The sequence below is a fragment of the Ictalurus punctatus genome, chromosome 6 (genome assembly GCF_001660625.3).
Source record: "Ictalurus punctatus breed USDA103 chromosome 6, Coco_2.0, whole genome shotgun sequence".
Classification (NCBI taxonomy): domain Eukaryota; kingdom Metazoa; phylum Chordata; class Actinopteri; order Siluriformes; family Ictaluridae; genus Ictalurus; species Ictalurus punctatus.
In genome coordinates this window covers 22,876,387-22,898,680 of record NC_030421.2, presented here as the reverse complement: position 1 = coordinate 22,898,680, position 22,294 = coordinate 22,876,387, and the positions used below count along the sequence as shown (strand labels likewise).

Below are 22,294 nucleotides of genomic sequence, written 5' to 3'. Positions count from 1 at the left end.
ACAGTAGTAGAAGATAATGACTTTGCCCTAGTTTAGGTCAGTACATTACAGATTATTTTAGCTTTTACTTTAAGATTTGTTACCACCTAATACACTGAGAGTTTCCTCTCTGCATCTTTTATCTTTTAAATGTATCAGACGTATGATTTTCTCCAGTCTAATCCAGTTCCCCATTAGAAAGTGTGATACACTCTCTTGTCCTTAAGTGCTTCACAGTTGCCTCCCCTCTCTCGTTTATTGCCTTTTTACACACCAAGGAAAGACTTTTAATGCTGAACACACAGCATTAGAATTACATTAAGTGTGTATACCCTGTTATATTCCCTGACTCCTAATGCACTTCACTATACACTCAGGTAGTCTAATTTCTAACAGAAAATACACACTTTCTATGTGTGAAGGAGCAGTTGGTGAATAAAACAGTTTGACGTTTCATTTTGTTAAATCAGGGAATATAAGGCGAAGTCTGTTATTCAGGTTTGTGCAATTGGTAAAGTGGTGGCTCAGTGTTTAGGGCTCTGGACCACCGATGGGAAGGTTGTGAGTTTGAATCCTGGTACCTAAAGTTCGAGTCTTTGATCAATGTCCTTAACTCTGCTCAGCGCAATTGGAGGTTGCTTTGAATAAAAGTATCTGCCAAATGAATAAATATAAATGTAATGTAATGTCAGGTGTGATGCTATGACTATAATTGGATTTGAAGTGATCATAATCAGTTCCTTTTGGGTATAACTCACAGCAGTTGGCATTTTCTGGGCATGGTGTTGTATAGCTCTTGTAGAGAGTAATGACCGGAGGATTGTGTGTATTTCTTTTTGACCCTAAGCAAGGAAATGAAATTGCCTGTTTGTTCCTCCCTGAATAATCTAGGACCAGATAAGTAACTCCTCTTGGTAAAATGAGTTGAAACCATTGTAGGAAAGCTGTGGTCTGCCCCATCATTGATGTCATCAGTGACGAGACTTTTGAGTACATGGCGGGCTCAGACATGACATACGGAGGCTTTAATTGGAAACTGAACTTCAGGTGGTACCCTGTTCCTCAGAGAGAGATGGACCGACGCAAAGGAGATCGCACTTTACCCGTCAGGTGAGTAGTAATGAACTTGAAAGCTTTGCACACACCAGGTTTCAAATTCTCTTAATACTCTTATTACTAATATAGATGATTTACTTTACTCCGTATAACATTTCTGGTGATGTCTTTGGTTCAGGAGTGTCAAACTCGTGAGAACAAGAGCTGACATAACTGCGAGCATAGCAGTTTGTCATGTTGATCATCAGCTAATCTCAGTACAAAACAGCTACTGCAGTAGCTTCTAAAACAAGTTTCTTTGAAGCTATAGAACAATGACTCATGAAGTGTTATTTTGACTTATCTTTGACTTATGGAGGTGGAGCTGTTGTCTAGTCCAAAATTAGATTCCTTCTGTCTGTCATTACAAAGCAATTACAGAGCAAACAGAGGCCTTTACCTCAGACTTCACACACAAAAAAACAAAAAACTAAACATATAAATACAGATCAATTAGATTTCAGGTCTTCGGGTTAGCAAGTGCCAGATTTGCAAACATATATTCCCTGACGTGAGTAAGATATGGCCTAGATTATATTCCTCAAAACATTCTGTTCAAGCTTCATTACTTTAAATGCCATGATTGTACAGTGTGATGTAGAAATGGAATAGTTCAACCAGTTAATAGCAAAGAAGGTCTCCAAGAGTGAAGGTTTATCTTTTACACCCACAATCTGCTTTTGGCCTTCAGGTAATTTACTCATTTGAGTGATTAATGATGGTGGGGAACCACTGGAAGGAACAGTGAGTCACAGTCTTCGGGAAGCTTTAGCATGTTTGCTAATGGTGAATCCAACCTTTCTCATGTAGCTGTCCATTTCTGACCTTTTTTTCTGACAGTCAGTTTGCCCTTTCAACCTCTTAGTCCTCAGGAAATCTGTGTTCTTTTCCTACATGTCTTTCTTGAGGCAGTTCTTTTTAATTGCTAATATTTTGGTACACATCAGCTTGAAGCTCTGAGATGCTTCAGATGATTAAGGAATCAAGTTAAGAAACAAAAGAAGAATTTTTAAAAAGCAATTTAGCCTCAGCTACTGCAATAATTCATTAGAGCTGTAATGATTTTACTATTATAACAGGATTTAAAGGCCTGAAAGAGCATAGAAACATTTTCATTTGTTAACGTTCAGGAGAAGTGATATGAATAGAACATTATGATTAGCCTTTCGGTGCTTTGGCTTTTAGCTCATATTTCATGTGGCACCTTGGGGAGTCGCTTTCTCTTCTCCACCATCTGTAATCACTGCAAAGCTTCTCCATTTCCAGACAAAGTGCTCCCATGCTTGAAGTGGATGGAAACACGGCACTGAGCCAGTGGCTTTCCTCTGAGAAATTAGTCAGACCATATTGGTGGCTTTTAAATGGGAATCCTGGAATATCATCTGCAATTAGCATTTTAAAAATCATTTAGACAGCCCGTGGCTAGATGCATATCCATATCTTTTGGGATACATGACTGCCAATACAATTTTTTTTAAAGAAAAGTAATAAGGTATGTTTATATTCAATTGATTTAAGCTGTTTAGAGAGTAAAGATGATTTCCCAGTGTGTGTTAATGTCTTAGGACTCCCACCATGGCTGGCGGTTTGTTTTCTATTGACCGAACCTATTTTGAGGAGATTGGAACCTACGATCCCGGCATGGACATATGGGGAGGAGAGAATTTAGAAATATCTTTCAGGGTATGTCCACCATTGCATGTGTGATGGCAGTGTACACTATTATTATTGTTATTAAGCACCATGATTGACAGCTCATTACCATGACATTGACTCAGGGAGCCAAATTCTATTAAAGCTCTGTTGCACTGATAAAGCTCTGAGCTTGTCAGTTATAATGAAGCATGATTTAATCAGGATAGAGAGGGTAATTATTACAACCCCAATTCTAAAAAAGTTGCTGTGTAAAATGTAAATAAAAACAGAATGCAATGATTTGCAAATCTCATAAACCCATATGTTCTTCACAATAGATCATAGAATATATCAAATGTTTAAACTGAGGAAATGTACGGTAAGGTCATTTTGAATTTCATGGCTGCAACACGTCTCAAAACTTTGGGACGGGGTGACAAAAGGCTGGAAAAGTAAGTGTTACTGAAAAGAAACAGCTGGAGATTAATTGGCAACAGGTCAGTAACATGATTGAGTGAACACAGTTCGCCCATATGAATAACATATAGGTTTATGAGATTTGCAAATCGTTGCATTCTGTGTTTATTTACACAGCGTCCCAACTTTGTTGGAATTGGGGTTGTATTTTATGGTACTGGTAATCACTTACCAATTTTGAGTGTGCTGTGTAGATCTGGCAGTGTGGTGGCTCTCTGGAGATCGTCACGTGTTCCCACGTAGGCCATGTGTTTCGGAAGGCAACACCTTACAGTTTCCCAGGTGGCACTGGCCAAGTGATCAACAAGAACAACAGACGGCTGGCTGAAGTCTGGATGGATGAATTCAAAGACTTTTTTTACATCATATCACCAGGTAACCCATGGCTTTTTCTGTGTGTACTCTATTTCTCAATTGATTAGCCTTTCAGCATAAATGAATGATTCCTAGAATACACTGCACACTGAGTAATTTCCTGTCTTTTGCCTTTTGCGTCCTTACATTAGAGCGCTGCATTGTGCTATCTATAAATAGCATGGCTGGCTAATTTGCATCAGTTGCAGCGCTCTTGCGGAAGAGGGTAATTATGTTAGTGTTTAACCTCTTAGACCAATGCTAAGCCTGCATCATGAGACTCCAATCAGTTTGGTATTCATGATTAGCATTCAAGTTGATGTTTCCCTTTTATATCTATAACCTTTTTTAGAATAATGTTTGGTTATGTGGTTTATTTAGGCGATCTGTATAGCTTTTTTTGTATATTATTGATTCTGTCACTTGCAGAAAGAAGACCGAACTGAAAAACTGCTTGGAAAAAAAAACTGGCTGTACTTTTTAAGACATAATCCAGGGTTTCTTTAGTAGCAGATCCTTTGGTTCAATTTATCTTGTATGCATTTATATAAATTATGTTCCTGACGGTGGCTCAGTGGACCAGACACTAGCTACAATGTTATAGACATTGAGTCAGAAACGGAGGAATTTATGCAGATTTTTTAAATTGATTTTTCATTTCCCTCTCCGATCTGATTAGTGAGGTGATGATAACAGAATGTTTAAATGTTTAACAGTGAATGGACAGACAACTATGTATTTATCCTCCTTGCTTCAAAACAGATATATTTCATCTGCAAGCTGATGTGTTGCACCACTATAACCATGAAGAACCATTACAAAACTAACCATGGTCACTTCAAGTCTTATTTATAGGCATGAACTAATCACCAGGGTTAAAAACTTATTCTGTTACAGTTACAAATTACTTCACAAAAAATGTAATCGGTAACGTAATCCAAGTGTCACAATATGAAAGTAATGTAAACTGATTATTTTTGGATTACTTCAAGGTCACATATGTAAATAAAGTCAAGGGAAAATAAATATGATCTAAAATACTTTTATTTAGAGCTTATTTTAGAGCAATGTTAGTTCAATGTTGGGATGTGTTTTAATAAAATAAATAACTTTAATCCACTGAAAAAGACAAAAAGACACACTAACAACATATATATAAAAAATTAGTTTCCTTCTTTTGAATGTCCATGGGATAAAATAAAAAATCAGATGCTATGAGTGCACCTTCTGCCATAATTCACACATTTGAATGGCCATGTTACACGAAGCAATGTAATAACATGAAATAAAAAATGACCATATATGGCCATGGGCATTGTTTCGACTCAGGACAGCTGTCATTTTCTGCTGTGTTGATGCCGTACTCAACAACGCTTCACCTTTGCACGTTTGCTGAGAGTAGGATAATGGTTGAGAGGTAGAATTTGGCCAATAGTTACCGCAAGCCTTTTATAATAGACCAATCGGTGTGCAAGAAGGCGAGAATTACAGAGAGGAGTTAAAGCAATGCAAACATGCACACACATGATGAAGTATTAGGCCATAAGCACATCGTAATGAAATTAAAGCCGAATCCCGGAGATTTTCTCAAATTTAGATGCTTTTTTAAGGTCTGAAAAAAGGACATGTAGTCCCCAAGCCTGCTGATTACAAATGCTTAAGCATTAAAAGGAAAATGTCACCATTTAGTAAACCTGCTAGTTGGTGGCCCTTTATAAACAAGACATTTTATGTAGCTGGACATTCATTAACCTTAGTTAACAAAAGTTAACCTTAAGAAAATTAACCTTAGTGGAGTGTAGTGTTGAGCAATCTTCTCTGTAATCAGATCATCCTATGGTCAGCCTATGGGATCACCGATACACGATATTATCACGTATTTATTTGCTCACCTATTTAAAAATTTATCTACTTATTTATTGTCTTGTTTCGTTACTAATTTATTTAATTATTTACTTACTTGTATTGTCACGGGAAAGCGAGCCAAGTATCGTCTTGACATATCCTCCAAGGCATCAGCTATCCCCGATATCATCCTTTATCGGCACAACCCTAGTGGAATGCCCTTGGTGTATACTGACCCACAATTCAACCTGTTATAAACTAGTGAGGTTAGTGTGTCTCTGTGGCTTTGTGAGCTGATGTGGCAAATCTTTGTGTTGGCCTTGATAAATTGGAGCACTTCATCAGCTGAGCCTCCCACAGTGTCCCTCTAGAGTTTTTTTTTTGTTGTTGCTCAGCATTTTTCAGTAGCACATCAGCCCAAATATTTTCCACTTAAATATCACACCCATCAATCACAGAAACTGCTGCTGACATGGGCTATTTCTGTGCTTGTGCAGCAGGGACCTGCAGGATCTCACCCAGCTACTGTATCTGCCATCTTTTATTCATTCCTGGCTTTGTACTATAAGTGTCACTCAGTATTCAGAGCATCGTTCAGTTGTGCTCTGCTGCTCGCGTGTTCATGAGCAGTGTACTTCCTGCTCCTATGGGACATGAGGGTAACATAGTTGTCCAATAACCAGGTCATGCTGCATTGTTTAGTAGGGCAAGTAATATGATTTGTTCGTGATTGCTGCCTCTCCTGTCACTGCCACAGTTGGAGAGAGGAGGTGTTTAAGGTATGCTGAGAGTGAAATGTGGTAACGTTGGTGGTCTAAGAAAAGATGGAGGGGAGAGGGTTGGTGAGAGGAGGAGGGATTACTGTAAATATATCCCATTGGAGGAGTCCTCTGTGCAGAAATGATAAATGAGCTTCTAGGTTGGGGGCAGCACAAAAGCCCTGGGTGGCATAGCCAGTGTAGATTTACAGCTGTTGCAAAGAAGAGGATTTTTGGGGTGTTGGCAGGTTGTCATCTTAACTAATATAGTATTAGTATAGTGTATATGTAGTATTCATCTCATATATTTTAAAATAAAAATAATAAACAACAGATCTATATTTTCTTTGGGAATTTATTATATCAAAAACAGAATCAACTTTAAAAATAAGTGAACTTATAAGAAAAGAGAAAGCTTTGAGTCTTAAGTGTAAGAAATTTGATACTGACGCTCCCCCTAGTGGTTGAGGGAAACTGATGCATTTTTGAAGCGCAAATCTTCTTTTGGCTGCTCCAGTCAGGGGTTGCGTTTTTCAGTCAAACTTTATTGAAAGATTTAATTCACATTACATACATCTTAGGGGTTACCACAGCAGGTCATCTGTCTCCCTTATGGCAATCCGGTTTATGATCCACATATTTCGATTTGGCACAGGTTTTACACTGGATGCCCTTCATGATGCAATCCCAGTGGCTGGGTTTGGGTGCCCAAGATGGGGCTCAAACCCACGACCCTGAGATTAAGGGTCTACTGTCTATGGACATCCACTAAGCCCTAAACAGAACCAGACTGTATTAGTTTTCATTATACCAAAGTGCTGTTGAATTTTCAAATCTGATTGGCCAGACGGTATCAACTAATATTTATACCACATCTGATTGGTCAGGAAAATGTTGTTTAGTATTCTATAACAGCAGCTCTGACAGTAGTCTCTATTGTCATTCAAATCACAGGTTTATATTAATGCACTTGTTCTAATACATCATCACATTAGTTCTTAAAATGTGAGGGGAATATTATACAGTATAATATTGATCCCACAAACTTTCTCCAAATATTAAAATGATTTAAAATGGCTCTATATCTAAAATCTGATGCATGCATCCCAGGACTTTCAACCAATATCACTGCTGTTTCTTTCCAGTGAAGTTTCAGAACACACACACACACCATGCACAATATCACGTGTTTAAAGTTTTTTTTTTTCCCTGTTCTGCCTACAGTGCTGTGCAGTATAGTAATAGGTGTGTATTTGTGCAGGTGTGGTGCGAGTGGACTACGGAGACGTATCTGCTCGCAAGGCTCTGAGAGAAGCTCTGCAGTGTAAACCTTTCTCCTGGTATCTGGAGAACATCTACCCTGACTCACAGATACCACGCAGATACTATTCACTTGGAGAGGTATACAACTTTCTGGGCTCATGTTACTTTATTCCAGTATTCCCTGTTAGGCCTGCTGCATTATAGGATTAATATTGTAATCATAACGCACTTGCTGTTCTAATGCAGCAAGAAATTCACTCTTAGTTTTGTGAAGAATGAAGCAGTGTTTCATCTGTAGACATAGACTAACATCACACCATTGTTTGCAGAGTCAAAGCTCATATTGTGAATGGCAATGCCTCCAGCTGCCAGACAGATCAACTGATCATTTGTCTCCTTTTTATTGCATCACCAGAAAACCGCAGTGTAGAAAATAGCACCTCACTACAACAGACTGATAGAAATGTCATCTGTCTCACAAATTGTGGTCTGTAAGGCAGGTAGTTTGTCATCTTTCAGATTACAGGGGTGCAAAACTGCATGTCACCTGGTTTCCTACCAAACAATGCTGAAAAGCCTCATCTTCACTGGGTTGCCATGTAAATGATTGCATCATCTCTATCAACATGGGGCTGATTAGCAAACAGCAGGGGGTCCAACAATGGATTTTTATTAAAAATGTTTTTAAGCCAGAACACTTTTTGTAATATATTACAACTTTTTGTAAAAGTTGTCCTCATATTCTGTTCATGTCCATAAAAGATCTGCTCAGAGATGAAAGCCCCTGCCCCAATCTCTGTAAAATCGGAAATAAAAAATTGATGTGGACCACCAGTATTCAATCAGTTAGGACAGTGAGACATTGATGGAGCACTGAGTGCCTGAGAGGGGTGTGCGATTGCCAGCTGATGGGCCATGGGGTGACGAGAGGCTAATGGAATTGAGTCTAAGCTTTCAGAAAGTTGAACATATCAGCTCAGTGAGCAACTATAACAGGCTTACATTAGAAGACACATAAGACAAAAAAATTCCCTTCTTGACCTGCATAGTATGCAGAAAGCCAAACGGCAATTTTTATGAAGTGCAGTCTCTTGGAAACAAAGTAACATGGATCAGTATTTGCCGTTTGATTCTCACCACCCAGTGGACCGCAAACTCAGAACACCACACCACTGGGCTGAACGTGGCAACCAGCTCTGTGAGCCCAAGGACAACGAGTGCAATCATCTGAGAATTTAAATGATCCTTCTTGTAAAGTCTGTCCACTCAGTTTGTCCAATCTTTGCAATGCTCACAGGCAGTTATTTTCAGTCGTAGAAGACCAGACTGCCATCTACTTGAATAGGGGGAGAGCCGTAAATCAGAAATGGTTTGACAAGCTCCATTTTAAAACATGGAACTGATGTTTTTTTCAGGTTGCTCCAGCTACAGCACATGCACATTTCTCCATAGCTAACAGAGTAAAATGTGAAACATCTGCACATGCATCATGTGCATTTTGATAGGCTAGGCACTCTCTCTGAATAGCTTAACCAACAAGACGATTGGCTGTTTTTACTGAGAGGTGGGACTTTTGTAATGCAGCTAACCTGTTGAGTGTTATGTGCTACCACGTTCATATTTTAAGCAGTGGCCTGTTTCTGCTCAGACCATCTCAGGCTAAAGCAAAGTTTTCCTACCTCACACCCATACCAAGACGAATGAATGAAAAACATTTTTAGTTGGAACCAGCAGAACTGTAGAATTATTATTTTGTTATTAGGATAGTGCTTCAGCGATTTTAGCCAACTGATTCATTGATCCATTTGTTATAAGGTTAGTATCTGGTACACTTTATGGAATAAATAAACCATAAACCAAGAGGTAACATGATTAAAATCTCCTGCTATGAATGCACCAGAACTGAGCTCCAATTAGCATCTTGCACAAGAGTTATGAGTATCTATCTTGGCGTTAACATGTAATACCTTTGGCTAGAGAGACATATTTGATATATTTTAGTATACCTCAGCTCAAAGTATAGCTGCACAAGAGCCACTGAATTAGTTTTAAAGCCCAGGTTCAGGTCTATTAAGCTAATAGTCTCCATGGAGTCAGGGAACGTTGGCAGCCTGAGCTGTTGATTTATAATGGGCTTCTGAGCCAGTGTGAGATACTGTTTGGAGAAATTGAGTGTTATAGATGTTATATAGATGTTATGTGAGGCTTGATCATTTACAACTCTGCAGTAAATCTTGCCCATTACACCTCTGCTGCTGGTTCAGCTTGCTGAGGGCTCTCCACCTCAACCAGCTTTATATCACTTTTACTACAGACACATTAGGTTTTATGTTATGTAATTATAAACCTCACTCCTGAATAGTTAATAACATTCCATTATGAATAGACTCTACCCAAATAGATAGCATATTTCTAAATTAGTAGCTGACTTATTTGATTTCGCAATCATTAAAGATGGAACCGAGTAGAGCTTTAAACAGTGATCCATGATTGTAAGTGATATGTGCTGCAGGTAAAGTGTATTTTATGAATGAACTGTAATGACTTGTTTCAGTGTTGTTTAATGACATTGCCAGGCACATGGGCAAGTCAAGGCCACTTGTTCTTAATTACAAGAGCAGGAAACGATTGCTACAGACTTGGTGGAGATTGAGTGACTGCACAACATGCAATTACATTAATTAATTTTAGGATCTTTCTTTCTCATCTCCTTGACAAGATTGAGAGCAACATCAGGAACAGTTTTTTTTTTTTTTTCCCCCCCCTTTCCAGAAATTAGCAAGCTCAGTTTTTAACTTTTACATGTACCAGGATCACTGCTTGGCACTGTCAGTTCTCTCACCGTCCAGTTTAAGAATATTGAGAATAGTTTGCACATTGTTCACGTTGCTCTAGCTGCACGCTTCAGGTCTAAATGCAGTGGTGTGCAATCATGACTAAAGTCATACCACGACATCTATTTGAAAGCTCATGCAGGGGCCTTTTTTTGTGATAATTGTGCCAACACAGAGAACAACAAACAACACTCATGTGCCATGTATACTATACATGAAACCTCTTTGCATATTCATCTTCCATGTGTAGAGTATACAGGACACAGAGCTATACAGCATAGACAGAAGACCATGTGACAGCTATACTTTCAGACCATGTATGGGATACACCAACATCCTTCACTTATCTCTAACTTAATTTGTATTTGCTGTCTTGTTTAGAACTTGAATGTTTGTATATTCCAAACTATTCTAAATTCTCTCTGTTTGGTTTGTGTCTTTCAATATCAAATGATTGCTTATTTAAAGTGTATTTTGGATTTTACTAGATTTGCATTGTTGACATCCTTTACATTCTTTTAAAGCTGCTAGTCCCCAGTCTTGGAATTATATGGATTTATTTATTTATTTTTCAAAAATGAGGTAATGCTCTAAGTATGTTATTAATGTGCTATTAAATGCACTAAATGGTCAAAGGTTTGTGGACATCTGACCAGCACTCCCATACAGTATGTGCTTTTTGAAAATCCCATACCAGATTTAGCCCCTCCTTTGCTGTTGTTATAATAACCTCCGCTCTTCTAGGAAGGCTTTCCATTAATTTTGGAGCATGGCTGTAGGAATTTTTCCTCATCCCGTCACAAGTGCATTAGTGAGGTCTGACACTAATGTCGGATGAGCAGGCCTGGGACGCAGTCAGCATTCCAGTTCATCCCAAAGGTGTTCAGTGGGGTTGAGGTCAGGACTCTCTGCAGGCCACTCAAGTTCTTCCACTCTAGCCTTGCAAACCGTGTCTTCATGGAGCTCACTTTGTGAATAGGAACATGCTGGAACAGGTTTGGGTCTCTTAGTTCCGGTGAAGTGAAATTGTAAAGCCACAGCATACAAAGACATCCTATATAATTCTGCACCTCCAAGTTTGTGGCAACATTTTGGGGAAGAACCACATATGGTTATGATGAGCAGGTGTCCACATACTTTTGGGCATATAGTGTATATGTGATGTGTTTTAAAACAAAACACAGCTTATGAAAAAAATAGTATAGAACACATTAAAAGATTAAAAGCTTAGTTGTCAAATATAACTTTAATTCCAGGGTATTAAGTTGTTGATTTCATTTCAGCGTTGTGTGCACGCGTCTCTGAACAAAGCAGCAGAAATATGTATAGCTTTGTAATATGATTTGTAACTGGAGTTCTATAGTGTCCTTTATCAATATGGTAAACAGTCTTGGCCTTGCTTCATCCACAGATCAGAAACGTGGAGACCAACCAGTGTGTGGACAACATGGGAAGGAAAGAGAACGAGAAAGTCGGCTTCTTTAACTGCCACGGGATGGGTGGGAACCAAGTGAGAACACACTAACCCAGTACACACACACTGTCCGTTCAGAACTATTTTCACCATCATACTTCAATCTACACCAGAGAACTTGTTAAGTGTTATAACGTGTGTGTGCGCACTGTGTGCTGTGTAGGTGTTTTCATACACAGCAGATAAAGAAATCCGTACCGATGACCTGTGTCTGGACGTGTCCCGTCTGAATGGCCCCGTCATCATGCTGAAGTGCCATCACATGAAAGGCAATCAGATGTTTGAGTATGATGCTGAGGTGTGTATTAAAGATTTTGACCTAGTAAGATTGAAATACTCATATCCTCAACATGGATATGTGCTAACCTTTGATTTGAAACACTTGTGTTTGAGCACCAGATGGTGCTAGAAGCCATACATTTTTACTTTGAATTTCAAGGACATTGTGGTTGAATACCAGGATCTACAAGTTACTTGAAAGCATCATTATTCTCATTGCTTAGTATGCTGGCAAGTGGGAATATGATTTTAAGGTAAGATAAGCTATTTTGCTGGATGTTGTGGTAGTTTCATGTGTTGGTTATGAGCAGAGTAGAATGTGGCTTGTTCTTAAGAAGTCCTTGTGAATTGGATTTATAAATTCTTTGTACTGATGTAGCAATATCTAGTGGCGCCAACACTAACTAACAAAGGAAAAGCATAACTCTACCACAAAATCCCTAGTGTAGATTGGCAAACAGTAAATCTCCATGCTAACAGAATATAACTGCATTCTGGAGATTTGGAGTTATAAGCAGTCACCTGAGTATGTGAGCTTACTTTATACAGTTGTTACAAAATTTCTGGTCTGGTCCAATTCAGATGTTGAACATAATAAAGCATATAATATAATTAGCATGCAATATTTGCAGATGTATTATAAGAAATAAGATTTTTATCAATGAGAACACACTTTTCCTGTGCTTTGATTATTGAATAACCTGTAAATTCACAAACCTCTGTCTTATGAGCAAAAAGAGTATTTTGCATTGTCGTCTCGATAAACAGGCCAAAGTTCACCTAAATAACATCGGCACAAGCAAATGGCTTTTCTACCAGCCTAATTTTATTCATAGTTGACTGACTAGCGCGTTATCTGGAAAAGTATAGTTTATAGTAGGAAAGGTATTGTTATGATATAGATGTCTTCCGTATTGCTATCGCAATGGGATAAAAATTGTAACTGCTATGGCTAAACCATATATTTTGGCAGCTCTGCATCATCTGTAGGTTTTAATTATAACTTTATAATGCAGTATAGATCTTGAAACTAAATTGTAGCCTATGTAAAGCTTTGTATGTAACTTAGTAAAGTTTCAGTCTTGAAAATTTCTTGTAAGTAGTTAGAAGTCATGGTTGTCCTTTAATTAATTATAAATGGCCCTATATTAACTAGAAACACCCAGGATATGAAAATATATTGTGATGGTATCTGTATTAACAACATCTGAGTATAACCACATTGATTGAATGGTCTACTTGTGGAAGTATTTAGGCATGACATATGAAAGAGGACCTCACCACAAGAGGCTCGGGAGTGAAAGTTGAGAAAAGAACACTTATTTTAGTCACAGACATCCTTGTCTGTAGAAAATTGGGCTGTAGTGTTGGCCTATCCATGTGCCCAATTGTGTTTTCACCGCCAAATTATTTAGGCCTCCTCAACAACTCTTCTGAAAGCCCCTGTAGACCAGTTTATTTATATATTGGCCTAGACTGCTGAAAAATCATTTTGATGAGTAATTTATATGGCATAAAATATTCACTGGTTTTGGGTTTTGAGAAATGTCACAGTCTGTCAATGCAGCCCATATTGAAGCTATTTTTAAAAGCTGTTGCTGACTACAAAATTCCAGATCATGAAAGTTTAATAGGTTTTTTTTTTTTATGCTGAATATTTCACTGTCAGCAAACCAGTTTTTCACATGTACTGCTTGAAGAGTAGATGGTAAAAATTTAAAAATAGATGTTTAGTTATTCATATATCACATTATTTTTTAAATCCTGGCACTTACGCCAAGATCACTTTTAATTTGGGGAAAATGGTAGAGATTACTGCAGTACTAGGCCAGGCGTCCAGTTTGGTCTCTTATATCCATACATCATTCCCAAGACTCATCATCTTTAAGCTTGCCACATGCACTTGTACTGTGTTAGAAAATAGTGTCAGAGCAGTGTTGTGTTCTACACTAGATCCTGGTGTGTCCGTGTTGCGCGGTGTACCATTCATGTTCATTCATGATGCTCTGTGTGGTGTGCAATGGTGACCATCAGAAGGGCACGTTCCTGCACATTATCACACAGTCATGCCTCACCATCAGTCGGCTGGAGGATGGGACGTACGGGCCTACGGTGGAGTACTGTGACAATAATCCGCTTCAGTCTTGGGTCCTCAGGAACTATACCACACTGGAGGTTGTTAGGAAGCTCTACTCCAGCGCCACGGATTACTTTCTGTAACTGGCGAGCCCAGGTCACAACAGGTTAGTGCTGGAAGGTTTAAGGGCCCAGTTCTCTGTACTCAGCCTTTAGTCAGAGATTAGAAACACTTCTCAATGAGTGCTATATTCAGCCTCTAACCTCATGCATGATTCATAATAGCTTCTTATTGGATAAGTCAGTTTTTCTCACCTTTCCGTCATTAATAAAGTAGTTATATTAGTTAAAATTAGCTAGTTGCTCATACTTGCTATGAATGAATAACCTGCAATTAGTCTAACTACTGGACTACTGGATATCAGGGAGTAACTGTACTTACCTCATAGTGCGTTATATTGATAAAAATAGGTTCCATAATGAACAACCCTAATAAAAACAGAAGATAGGATCAATGCTGAAGAGAGTGCGGAGTGTTTCATGGACATAGCAAAGCAAATGTGTTTCTATCCAATGCTCTATCGCAGATTCTCTCCAGAGAAAAATAATACAATATTAAGTAAGGGAAAAAGAACAGCAGGACATATAGGAACGTAATAGGAAAATAATCACTGAATGGGTGGTGTGATCCCCTTACCACCCCAAGGTTGTTTTTTTTCCCCATAATAGTATATCCTGAAGTGTTTTCTTCCTCTTACACAACAGCAGTTTGCTAAATTTAATAATGTTTTATTTATTAAAAGATGGCACGTTGTATGTTTTATCTGTTTTCAGTTACATATAACCTTGTAGAATGTCCATGATACAAGTTAGTTCCTGTTATCACTTATGCTACAACACCAGTCTCCATTTTTTGAAAATATAAGACAAAATAAGTAACTTGTGATGTTACTGAGAAAATGTTACTCGAAGCCCTCTGTCCAAACTTTCCCCAGAAGGGAAACATAAAAGAACAGCTTCACCTCTGACAGTTTATGTCGAGCTTCTACCATACAGGTCCCCATGAATGCAGTTGTTACTATAGAAGTGACAACATATTAGAATGAGTGCACTGATTAAAACCTTGCAGCCGTCACTACTGTCAGAGCTGCTGGTATAGAAAATGACTAGAAAATGTCCCATCAGATTCAAGCACCCAACAGTGCTGTAATATAAAACTAATTATAATAAATAATGTACATTTATATTATTATAGTATGCACAATATCTGCTATTGTTTATTTACTTTTTCTTTCTGATGATTTAGCAGTTGTAGGTGTTCAGCTCCCCTTAGTAAATGGGATGAATCTTAATGGGAATAACTGATAAACATGAAAAATAAATCAATATTGAGTCAAATTTAAGTTCATTTACAGTACATTAGTGTCTTTCCTGTAGTTAATGGCATTCCCTGTCAGCTGAAATAACTGACTTGTTGATTATATTTCCTGCAACTGAACAAATTGTTGTATAATATATGTGGAAGAAAGGGAGTATTTGAGGACTGGGCCTGTTTTCAAAGTAGATTAGCTTGATGTTAGTTTAGATCATGTAGACTAAAATGTAAATGTGTTTGCTAGTTTTAGTGAGTATTTGTTTGTGTGTGTGAAGGTTTGAACTTTAGGCACATCTTGTCAGTTCCAGAAGCCTGATGGCGTTTGTATTCAAGCCAGATTCCAGGGTGTTTAGGATCTATTACTGCTGACCTTTTTGGTGGTATATGAGAGGTCAGGAGCTCACCCGAAGCAATAACAAACACCACACGAGCTGCTGCATACACACAGCATCGTCACCAGGACCTTTTCAGCACCACTGCATGAAATTAAATCTTATTTGACGTTTATGTTCCTTACCTAAATATTTCATATTTTATATGAAAATTTGGTAGTCACTGGTTCATTTTACATATGCCAACCCTCACTGAGTAAGAGCTTAGGAGGCATCGTTATTCCATAACACGGCCTGATTATGTATGCGCGGTGCTCTGAAATAGGTTTGTCTTTGTTTGCGAGTTCTTTTGAAGTGATCGCTCATTGTGAAAGACCTCTTTCATGGCCCTGGCCTCTCAGAGAGCATGGCTGCATCTGAGCACTCGCACACAGCCATGCCACAGCTGTGCTCAGCACAAACAGGGTGTTTTTTTGTTGTTGTTGTTTTTTAAATATATATTTATTACCAGAACTCTGAATCATAATGGCCTGTCTGCCCCTTTTTATGCTGGGAGTGCTATGTTGCTTTTCAGGCCGTTAATCTTTTTGTGTTACTGAGTTTTTTTGTGTGTCTGTTATGTTTTTTCACAGTTGGATCTCATATTTTTTCTCATCAGTCTTAGGGTGATGTGTCCTTGCGTCACGCAATATTTTATATAACCTTGACTGAAACATGATTGGGGTATAGACGTGTTCGCATATGTTTTTGGTAACACTTTCTATGAAGCTCATTTCCATAAAGCATTATAGCTGCACTCATTTTTCTTTGTACGTAGATAATGATTGTTTGTTAACATTTTTAATAATGCCCTATAAACCTCTAATAATATTAAATAAATAATGTACTTTGATGATGTGAAGAAAATGTCATTCTATTTTCTTAGTTATATAAACATTTCAAATTTAACAGGGCTTCCTGTCCTTCCGAGGTTAAATAGATGCTATATATGCGTGTTCTTGTCATCAATGTAATGTGCCTGTATCTGTTTTTGTAATTAATCTGGAAACGAGTGTTTCCATATTGCATGACAAATATAAAGTTAATAGGGGTTTACAACTTACAATGAGGAATAATTTAACAGCTCATTCAATTTACATGAAGCACTCAGTGATGAGGTCATTATTAGTTATAAAGGTTGTGCAATAGATTGCCATATGGCATTGTAATGCAAGTTTCACTATTCATTACAAGTTATCAAGGAATTATTTTTAAAGTACATGACATGCACCAGAACACTGTTGAATTCTCTGACAGTAGTTCCGGCTATAACATAAACAATTTATATTAATGTACTTGTTCTTATACGTTATAGTATAGTTTCTATAGTAACAGCTTGTTCACAGGGACTTGTATAGTGGATGCTCCACATAATCTAAGGCTTAACAAAGAAAAAATGTATCGTTGTTGATATGGTGACGTTTCTGTTTTGACTGATATGGTGAAGCTTTCTGTAGCGAAGGAGACATTTAGCTCAGGTGTCAGTGGTATGTAATAGTACGTTTTCTGCCATGGGGAAGTCTTCAGGTCAGAGCAATCTGGTTTCTTAGTAACTCATTTAGGTAATGTGTGATTAATCTCATCTTGTTTGTGATTACAGACAGTTTACATACACAGATCAGCTGTAACATTAAATCCACCTGCCTAATATTATGTAAGTCCCCCTTGTGTCACCAAAACTACTCTGACCCATCAAGGCATGGACTCCACTAGACCTCTGAAGGTGTGCTGTGGTATCTGGCACGAAGACGTGAGCAGCAGATCCGCAATCCCTGTAAGTTGTGAGGTGGGACCTCCATTTATCAGACTTATTTGTCCAGCACATCCCACAAATGCTCGATCAGATTGAGATCTGAGGAATATGGAAGCCAAGTCTACACCTCGAACTCTCTGTCATGTTCCTGAACCCATTCCTGAAAATTTTGCAGTGTGGCAGGACGCATTATCCTGCTGAAACAGGCCACTGTCATTATGGAATATTGTTGCTATGAAGGGGTGTACTTGGTCTGCAACAAAGTTTAGGTAGGTGGTACGTGTCAAAGTAACATCCACATGAATGCCAGGACCCAATGTATCCCAGCAGAATATTGCTTCACACTGCCTTCTTCCCATAGTGCATCCTGGTACAATCTTGTCCCCAGGTAAAAGATGCACAAATCCACATGATGTAAAAAAAAATGTGATTCATCAGACCAGACCATCGTCTTCCATTGCTCAATGGTCCAGTTCTGATGTCCATGTAGCCACTGTAGACGCTTTTGGTGGTGGACAGGGGTCAGCATGGGTACTCTGCAGCTACGCATCCTCATACGCATCAATTTGCGATGCACTGTGTTTTCTGACACCTTTCTATCATAGCCAGTGTTAACTTTTTAAGCTTTTTTGTGCTACAGTATCTCTTCCGTGGGATTGGGCCAGACAGATGAACCTTCACTCTCTACGTGCATCAGTGAGCCTTGGGTGCCCATTACCTGTCGCCAGTTCACCGGTTGTCCTTCGTTGGACCACTTTTATTAAGTACTAACTAGCATACTGGGAACACTCCAGAAGACCCGCCGTTTTGGAGGTGCTCTGACACAATCAGATGACAAACTAGTCATCTCAATTTGGCCCTTGTCAAAGCCACTCAGATCACACTTGCCCATTTTTCCTGCTTCCAACACATCAACTTCGAGAACTGACTGTTCACTTGCTGCCTAATTTATCCCACCCCTTGATAGGTGTCATTGTAAAGAGATAATTAGTGTTATTCACTTCACCTGGCAGTGGTTTTTATGGTTTGGCTGATCGTGTATGTGCTTTATTTGCAAAGCTGTGAGCCAGAGAGAGAGAGAGACTCTACTGACTAAGCTGACAAAGCGCACACAACACACTTACATTAAACTGGAACTTAAAACATGGATGTGAATGTAACAAGCCCTGAGTGGCGTAGTGTTTGATTTTGTGGACAGTTATTAAGGGGAGGAGGCATGTGCTCATGGGAAGAAGACGGCCAAGAAAATTAAAAGGAAGCAAGAAGCTCCATTTAAAAAACTGCCTGTCTCCAGAGTCCTCCACACACACACACACACACACACACACACACACACACACACACACACCCCTGGGACTACAGTAACATGACAAGCTGTTTTATTTTTGTTTTTGTATTTAAAATAATAGAGGCTGGTACAGGAAGGACTGTTTATCACTCCTACAACATAAGTGATAACAGGAACTAATTTGTGGTTGTGCCATGAGATGAAATGCAACTTTAAATGGTTAAAAAGTATGATTCCTTAATAAATGACAAATTTTAATCTTTGGCAAATCACTGTGGTACAAGAGGAATAATTAATTTCAGAATGTACTCATATTGTAAAATAATCCATGTTAGACTGGTATCTGCTTTACGTTGGGCTTGGCGTAGGTTATCTTCATATAACAGTACAGCCTGTCGAGTGCTATTCCAGACTTACTAAAGCGTTACGAGGCATTATTTGATTAAATTACAAAAATGTAATAAAGTTTCTGAAATTACAAGAAATCAATACCAACTTACAAAGAACTACTGTATAAGCAAGGTGTAATGATTTATGCATATGGGCTTTATAGAAAGTCTGACCAACTTCTCCTTTATTGCTGAAAAACTTTCTAGCAAAATTTGAATCTTGTCATTTATTTTAGAACCCGCTTGGGTGGTGTAGGCATGTGTGTGAATGTTCTTGACTATGTGATGTGTGTAGGAGCGGTGTGACCAAAAACAGTCATTAGAGTAACAGAACATCAGTGTGTTCCCTGTACTCTGCTGCTGCTGTCACACAGAGACATGTGTATGATCGGTATTCCTCATCAGGGGCACACTCTTACACACCAGCCACATTTAATTACCTGATCTTCAAGCCTTGTGAAGGGTGACACATTTTCACTCACTTACTACACTGCGTTGACCTTTTTGTTTCTCTTGCTGTGAATAGAAGATTTTACTGAAACATTTATTGGCTTATTTATAGGCTTGACATAGAGTGAAGTCGGACTTTTTGGCACCCTTCGGTGGCACAAATGATTGTACAAAATAATCGGCAGACAGAATCGGTTGGACCCTCCACTTAAACAGTGGGAGAAAATGCTTACTTTTTCTTCATGCAAAAACCTTTTGACATAATATCGACACTCCTACAATATTTATTGTTGTCTTTGACCAAATATGGCATGAATATAAAATCCCTTTATTATTCATCACCATGGAGAAAACCGAAGGGTAGAAGAGTCCAGTCCATGTGAGTAAACCTAAGAATTTAAAGAAGCTTAAGAATATAAAGAAACTGTTCTAGTGGTAAAAGATTCTTCTATAAGTGTCTAAAACCTTGTTAGACATTACAGAAGGAGGCTCAGTGCTGCTATTTTCTCCATGGGAGGTTTCTGCAAATATTCATTGCTGGATGCTACTTTTGTAGAAAACGTGTTAAAATGTGTTTAAATGTGTTAAAATAAAACTACAGGGTGTCCCCATAATAAAGCCAAATACATCACTTGTACGTGTTATTCGTGTTATAGATTCTTTTTTGCACATTTTCATGAAGGGTGCCAATATTTCTGGAGATGACTACATGTAATATCTTTGTTTAACGAACACTGATTTCTCCATGACCTATTTTTATGTTGAAATCCATCCATGTGCACTATTTAAAGAGATGCCTACATTGATCTCATTCACATATTCTTTAGCCCAAATGAAACTGCATAGAATTCAGTGTACTATTATTAAATCTTTTCTAGCGCTTTTGATAAATGAATCTCAGGTCCATTGTGTTTATTTTAGATTCTTGCTAATTTAAATATTACCATCAGGAACTCCTTTTGTAACAACAGATGGAAATGGCTGAATCTTTTTCCAAGCCTAAGCTATATATAACATATGCTTCTGTACATTCACACATGCATTAAGAAAAAACATTCTTCAATTGTCTACATCTTATTCTCTATACCAGTCCACTCATTTGAGGTTTCTACTGTACATCTAGCAGATCATATCATTACATCAGTGTAAGCAAGCTCCATTTAAACAGTAATGCCATCATGTGCATTTCACACACTCACTTTGTTCAGCTGTTAGCTAGCAGCTGTTTGATAGGGCAGTGTTTAATTATGAAGCCCAGAGAGCTGTTTGTAATTAGTACTGAACCTGAAACCAGAGGCCAGTCACACTCATTACTTTCTTGTGCTGCTACTTGAACAGTGTAAATAGAGTCTAGCCACACGTCCAACACATCTCATGCGTCATCATGCACAGACTATTATTAATGGCACTAAGGTAGGCCAGACTAAGTGCAGGGTTTTTTGGAAGCATGCCTTTTCTCAGCATGGCTGGTCCCCCCCCCCCCCCCCCGGTTCGAATCTGCTATGAGTTCTAAATGCTGCATGACTGGAACAATCTCTTCTGGCTTTGAATGAAGTTGAAATAAATTGTTGTTGGAATAGAATGTCTTGCAGTTAGTTTGGATAATTGTATAGGGATTATCACTACAATATGATTAATTATCCCTGGCAGACAAATGTATAAGATTAATTTTTTTCTCTTTGCATTTTAAACTCAGGTGTGTGTGAGTTGTCCTGAAAGCAGACTTGAAGCAGATGTAACATGTACATTTTCTCTCTTACTGTGTTTCACAAACACTTAGTCAACAGGCTTAGGGTGTGTTTACTCGAGTGTGGACCAACCAGTCTGAGCCCACCTGAGCGAGGAAGGGAATTTAGTGCAGTTCGATTGCTGTCTGAAAGCGTTTCGACCTTGAATCGACCCTATGGCAGGAAGTGAACCAAACATGCCATGTTTTTCCGGTTCTGTGCAACTTTTGTTTTTGTTGTTTTGTTTTTGTTTTTTTGTTTTTTTTTTTACATGTGAGCAGCTAAACTGACCCCTGAGCCACAAGAACAGAGCTGGATATTTGGAATTCTGGATATTTGGGCCAATGGACAAAAAGGCAAATAAATGCTGGATGCTAGTGCCAAATCTATGCTGCATGCCCCTCATGCCCAGGTTTTTTATGCCTTTTGTTTTTTTTTTCAATTATATGCAGGGTGAAACTAAACCAAACTGAATAGCAGGGTAAAAAACAAGTCTCAAAAGTCTCTAACTGGGACACAGTAACTAGAAAAATAGGTGTGAAAGTGGCCTTAAAATTCAGTTTTTCCATCTACCTGTGATTTCTCTTTTTCCAAATGTGCTATAGCATAGATATGATTGCTTTCCAAAGCTGGAGGCAACAGATATTTTACATAATTCCATCTGCCATAGCATACATAGTAAAACAGGATTACTGCAAAATCACAGTAATTACTCCAGTAATATACTGACAATTTATAGTCTGTGTATTGTAATATTTATTTACAATGATTTCCAATAATTGTAGACACAGCTGATAAATGTAATAAAACAGATGTACATCTCTTATCAGTATTTTTTGTTTTAATCACTGATTGGAGGTTGAATAGTATAA

At 38.3% G+C, this 22,294-nt stretch overlaps 1 protein-coding gene across 2 annotated transcripts in view; it reads left to right on the top strand.

Annotated features, from left to right (window-relative positions):
- Positions 1 to 22,294, top strand: part of galnt13 (UDP-N-acetyl-alpha-D-galactosamine:polypeptide N-acetylgalactosaminyltransferase 13) — a 40,790-nt gene that overhangs the window by 15,627 nt on the left and 2,869 nt on the right. Inside the window, exons 6-13 of one of the 2 annotated variants that reach the window (XM_053681028.1) lie at positions 919 to 1,089; positions 2,640 to 2,757; positions 3,381 to 3,561; positions 7,405 to 7,544; positions 11,652 to 11,750; positions 11,878 to 12,012; positions 12,218 to 12,247; positions 14,028 to 15,236. In XM_053681028.1, the coding sequence (XP_053537003.1) occupies positions 919 to 1,089; positions 2,640 to 2,757; positions 3,381 to 3,561; positions 7,405 to 7,544; positions 11,652 to 11,750; positions 11,878 to 12,012; positions 12,218 to 12,247; positions 14,028 to 14,213 (1,060 nt within the window). In that variant the 3' untranslated portion in view covers positions 14,214 to 15,236. Of the gene's footprint in view, positions 1 to 918; positions 1,090 to 2,639; positions 2,758 to 3,380; positions 3,562 to 7,404; positions 7,545 to 11,651; positions 11,751 to 11,877; positions 12,013 to 12,217; positions 12,248 to 14,027; positions 15,237 to 22,294 lie in introns of those variants that run through there. The other variant, XM_017469138.3, reaches the window with a different exon arrangement.